General features: G+C 35.9%; 1 protein-coding gene across 1 annotated transcript; it reads left to right on the top strand.

The window, feature by feature from the left end:
* The first annotated feature begins 2440 nt into the window (after positions 1-2440).
* LOC105797950 (subtilisin-like protease SBT4.15) lies at positions 2441-5610 on the top strand. The gene is made up of 11 exons (XM_012627815.2): positions 2441-2521; positions 2636-2730; positions 2831-2928; positions 3039-3182; positions 3262-3367; positions 3473-3983; positions 4077-4177; positions 4251-4475; positions 4555-4663; positions 4748-4961; positions 5063-5610. The coding sequence occupies exons 1-11, from the start codon at positions 2441-2443 to the stop codon at positions 5608-5610; spliced, it is 2232 nt and encodes a 743-aa protein (XP_012483269.2).
* The last annotated feature ends 223 nt before the right edge of the window (positions 5611-5833 follow it).

A 5833-nucleotide genomic window follows, 5' to 3' on the forward strand; every position in this document is an offset into this window, starting at 1 on the left:
AATTATTTTTTTTTTGAAAGAATTTGATAACTGTTTTTCTTTCTCTAGATTATTTCTTTTTACCTTTTATCAATCCAAGTTTGTTTTGAATTTCTTCTTGTGTGGTTTTCTCAATTCCACATGAACTAAACTATATTTTCTTAGAATAATGATGAATCGTATTATTTCTTAATTAATTAATTAATTAATTTTCTCTTCAATTGTTTTGATCTTTGCTAAATGTATTCAGTCCTATGCTTATTTAATCTGCTTTCCTGATCATTAAGTTGTATCAATTTGATAATCTTGATTTATCTTGAAAAAAAAATTAAGGTTGTGATCTCGACTGAATAAATTAGGATTAACTTTTGTAGCATCGATGAATAAATCAATTTGCGGCTAGGATAAGAATATACCCAATGTCCTAACCAACCCAACTTTGTTCGTGGTGATCGACTTCTCTTAACTTGCCTAACATAATAATATAGCTAGTGTGGAAGGGGGACTAACTTAGCTGGATACTGGAAGCGCCTAGTTACTATCATTGAATCCCGAGTTAGTAATTACATAGGTTTGAACAATTAAATGATAGATAATTGATTAACTGCAATATGTGAAGTTAGAGTTCCAAGATCTTAAAATTGATCGAGAAATTTAGAGATTTTCATTGTTTTAGTTTAATAAAATTTTCATGCTTTATTAATTTTCTTGATTTGGATTAGATACAATTGAATAGTTGACACTTAACAACGTAGAATTTAGTTCTCGTGGGAACGAAATCGTCTTATCACTTCATTACTTGATTCAAGAATGCACTTGTATAATGAATTTTCACACATTAGAAGTGGAGAAAAAAGATCACATTCTAGAAGTAATTTAAACATTAACCATAATATAAGACAAACCTTGAATGATTTATTTGGATTATGTGATGAAGATAGTTTATTGGAACAAGAAGGAAGCGATGATTCTTTTTCTGGAGCAAGTTTTGATTCAAACACAATTATTGTAGGTGTCAATTTAAGGGATGAGGTTGATGTTGAGTCTTTTTAATGAAGAAGATGTACATCATAATGACTATTTAAAGTTAGGATCAGGCCCAACCACTAGTACGTATGTGATTCACATTGTTCTCTTATTATCAAGAGCATGCCAAGTTGAAAAAGTTTAGTATCGTGAAGAGATTAGTGTGCAAAAATGATTTCTTAAGTCATATAACATTCTCATGAATTACTTTGGGCATGTCTAAATTTAAAATTATACATAAGCATGTTTCGAATCAATTAAAGAGAACTCTAGAAATAAATGATATTGTTGACCTTTAAATTTGTAAAAACATTAAATTAACCCGAATTCAATTAAGTAAATAAGATGAAATAGTGTTTACCAAAGGATTGCAAAAAGTTATTAATAGCAATAGGAGGCTAATTCTGTTGAAGAGAGATGCCAAGTTGTTGTTATTTTGCAAAATGCGAAGGAAAGATGGAGACTTTTACCATCATATGGATCCTGATGGTGATGGAAGACACAAAAAATTTATCTTATGAATAAATACAAGGTGCAATTTGCTTCATTTGTGAGAGCTAATCACCATGGTCTCTCTATCCTTTTTGGGTGTGCTGTAATTTCATGTGAAGATGTAACAACATTTGGGTGATTGTTTTCACCGTGGCTCTCTAAATATGCTTGTGTCTTGCTTCAAACAAGAATTTGTTGCTACAATTTCGTTAAAATACTTGATGCACTCATTTGTGAGAGCTAATCACCATGGTCTCTCTATCCTTCTTGGGTGTGCTGTAATTTCATGTGAAAATGTAACAACATTTAGGTGATTGTTTTCTCCCTGGCTGTCTAATATGTTGGTGTCTTGCTTCAATCAAGAATTTGTTGCCGCAATTTCGTTAAAATACTTGATGCACCATTTGCTCAATTTTGTTGTTTCTTGGCTTTGCGATTTTTAGAAAAAGCTGAGATAGTTTTGTAGGATTTTAGCTCACCCAATTAAGTTTAAGATCGAACGCCCAATATAAAGTGAATCTATAGTTTGTTTACTTTAATAAAAATTAAATTCAATTATTGGATTAAACTTAATCATTATAAATTACCATACAAACTAATAATAAGATTATTGCAAATAAAAACTAATAGTAATCCTATTCATTGCATGCAAGAACAATGATTTGGAGCGAGTAACTCTAACTAATATGAAGATCCACAAAAAGGGGACATTAAAAATCAGACTTTTCAAATTCATTCTCATTCTTATGAATTAATTAGTCAAAACATCACTCACCGTGCTTTACGCTCGGAGCTCATCTGTTGCATGCATGCGTGGAAATGGCAGCGCTACTAAACAAGATCTCTCATGATTTTTTTCCCCTCGTGATATGATCTATTTATAGCACACAAAATAGACACTCTTAACTCACGTTGTTCTTTTTAACATTAGTGCTCTGTAACAATGATCCTATCTTTTGCTTCTTGCCTTTTATGCCTTGCAACAGCTAACTTTGTCCAGGGATCAATAGAAAATGAACGAAAGGTGTATATAATCTCTTCCTGATATCCTATTTCACCAATTATTTTCATAATTATTTGGTTTCTTTTGCTCTCTCGATGTTAATTTGATATATATTTATACACTGTTTGACAACAGCCATATATCGTGTACATGGGTGAAGTACCTGAATATGGAGCCAGGATTTCGGTCATGGATGAACATGATATGCTGCTCTCTAAGGCAGTTGGAGAGTAATGCATACTTGTGCAAAATAAAGTTGATTTGTACTAATAAATTGTCTCATTAAAACTGTTTTTAAATGATACATATTTACTGATATTTTTCTTGTAGTGAGAATATAGCAAGAGAATCCAAAATACATAGCTATGGAAAGAGCATCAATGCTTTTGCAGCAAGGCTTTTGCCAGATGAAGCAAAGAGATTATCAGGTCTATAAGAAATATCAATATATATATTTGGATTTATATTTGATGTGTATATTTTTATGCTGGAATCTCCCATTTCAAAGATTAATGTTAATGATGGCATTGCTTAACAGATGAAGATGGTGTAGTGTCAGTATTTGAAAGCTCAAAGCGCAAACTTCTTACAACAAGATCATGGGATTTTCTGGGAATGCCTGAAAGTTCTAACAGGAACGCCATTGTTGAAGGCAAAATCATAGTTGGTTTATTGGACACTGGTAAATGTTGGAAAAACAGGTTCTTTTTTCTTGTTTTTTGATCTTTGAAATTGTATTTATTTGTTTAATGTTGTTACAGGTATTTGGTCTGGATCTCCTAGTTTTAACGATACGGGTTATGGACCTCCACCAGCTAAATGGAAGGGTAAATGTGACAAAGGGGCCAACTTTACTGGTTGCAACAAGTAATTTCTCCAACTTAAAACGAGAAAATTTACATAACACTTGTGATTTTTTTTAACACCTTAGTGCATAAGATTTTGATGTTGAAGCTTTTGTAACATTGGCAGTAAAGTCATTGGTGCAAGATACTATCATATAGACAACTACGGTCCTAATCCCGATGAGCCGACACCTGTTGATACCGACGGCCATGGCACCCATACTGCCTCCACTGCTGCTGGCATAGCTGTAAAGAACTCCAGCCTATATGGCATAGCCAAAGGAACGGCTCGAGGTGGCGTGCCATCCGCCCGTATAGCCATGTACAAAGTTTGCTGGAGCGATGGATGTAGCGATATGGATGTACTGGCCGCATTTGATGATGCCATCGTCGATGGAGTAGACGTGATATCCCTTTCCTTAGGCGGTGCCTCCAGGGATTTTTTCAATGATTCTGTCGCTATAGGAGCTTTCCATGCGATGAGGAAAGGGATCTTGACATCCTGTGCCGGAGGAAACGACGGCCCAATGCTCACAACTGTTGAAAATGTTGCACCATGGATCTTAACCGTCGCTGCTAGCAGCATTGATAGGCAATTCACCTCGCTTATTAAGCTCGGCAATGGAATGATGACTTCTGTATGTTTCTGAATTCTCTTATGAATTCCTGCAGTCAGCTCATATATAGCATAATAATAATCATACTAAATCCGATTTACTACATCAATATAGGGCAATGGAATCAACACATTTTCGATGAAAACCAAGATGTACCCTTTCACGAACGGAGCCCATGCAACCAATGTTTCTGGAAATTACTACGGAAATGTCAGGTATAAATTAGGCCTCGTGCGTTTCTCTAATTGCTTTAGGCTCTAATCACATCGTGTTTAAACATGATTAAAGTGCATGCGATGCCGGAATACTGGGCGAGAACAAGGTGAAAGGAAAGATCGTGTATTGCCTAGGGAATTCAGGTCAAGATTATACGATCAGAATGCTGCACGGGGCAGGAACCATAATGGCAGTTGATGAACCAACAGACTATTACTTCCTCACTCTTATACCTGCAACCATTGTGCTTCGTAACAAGACCGGCGATAGGCTCGATCGATATATAAACTCTACCAAGTAAGCCTTCTTTTTGATTAATTCTTTTCACTTTCAGAAGCTTTCATTCAACGATGTGAAAAGAACTGGATGATCCCAGGGACCCTCAAGCTGTCATATATAAGACTAGAACTGTTCGTATGAAAGCTCCCTTTGTAGCATCTTTCTCATCTAGAGGGCCTCAACTAACAAACCTCAACATTCTCAAGGTAAAATCAATCTTCTCGCCACCCTCTCCCATTGCTCTTTATTTTCATTTCTAACTCGAATCGAGACTTCCCATGGCTGGCCAGCCCGACATTACTGCTCCAGGATTGAACATATTGGCTGCCTACACAAAACTGAACACTGTAACTGACGAAACAATTGACCAACGCTATTCGGCGTTTAACTTTATGTCCGGCACATCAATGGCTTGCCCTCATGCTTCAGCTGCTGCAGCATATGTCAAGTCATTCCATCCAGACTGGTCGCCTGCTGCAATCAAGTCTGCTCTCATGACTACTGGTAAAACTTCCAAATCACATCAACCAAATAGATTGGTTATCAAATGAAAGACAAGATATTCATTTTTCTAATTCAATCACTATATCATTTTCTTACTTTAGCAACACCCATGAAAATCAAAGACAAGTATGGGGAGCTAAGCTCAGGATCGGGTCAGATAAATCCAGCTAGAGCTGTACACGCAGGGCTCATCTATGACATTAGCGAGAGTTCTTATATAAGTTTCCTTTGTAAAGAAGGGTTCAATAGCACCACCATTGACCTACTCATTCGAGGCAAGCAAAAATATAACTGCTCAAGCTTTAAACCTGCATTAGGGTTTGACGGGCTCAATTATCCATCCATGCACATCCAACTGAACAGTACCGAATCGATAATTTCAGCAGTGTTTTACAGGATTGTGACTTATGTTGGATTACGGAATACCAAGTTCACGGCAAAAGTGACTTCTCCCAAGGAACTTTCCATCACAGTTATCCCGGAAACACTGAAATTTACTAGGAAACAACAAAAGAAATCTTTCAGAGTTTCGGTGAAGGGCGGTTCAATGAAGAATGGGACAGATATCCTATCAGCTACGCTTGACTGGAGGAGTAACAAAGGGCACAGTGTTAAGAGCCCTATTGTTGTCTTTAAACAACAGCCATAATTTTGATGTTGGCATTAAATAGTTCTCAGTCGATTCCCATTTATCCATTTTTGTATATCAGAAATCAGTTCTTTCATAAATCGGTCAGCATAGCAATATTTCGGAAAAAGCAACAAATCAAAATATGGCATTCATTGAGCAAGAGTGAAGAGAACAAAAATAAAAATGATGGAAGATATAAAATCAACTAGAAATTTTCACTATCGTAGAGGGGCCAAAGTGA

Source organism: Gossypium raimondii, chromosome 9, assembly GCF_025698545.1.
Source record: "Gossypium raimondii isolate GPD5lz chromosome 9, ASM2569854v1, whole genome shotgun sequence".
Taxonomy (NCBI): Eukaryota; Viridiplantae; Streptophyta; class Magnoliopsida; order Malvales; family Malvaceae; genus Gossypium; species Gossypium raimondii.

Coding starts and splice junctions, on each gene's coding strand:
- LOC105797950 (XM_012627815.2), top strand. CDS start 2,441: ATGATCCTATCTTTTGCTTCTTGCCTTTTATGCCTTGCAACAGCTAAC. Junction 2,522..2,635: donor CAATAGAAAATGAACGAAAG/GTGTATATAATC, acceptor GTTTGACAACAG/CCATATATCGTGTACATGGG. Junction 3,368..3,472: donor AACTTTACTGGTTGCAACAA/GTAATTTCTCCA, acceptor TAACATTGGCAG/TAAAGTCATTGGTGCAAGAT.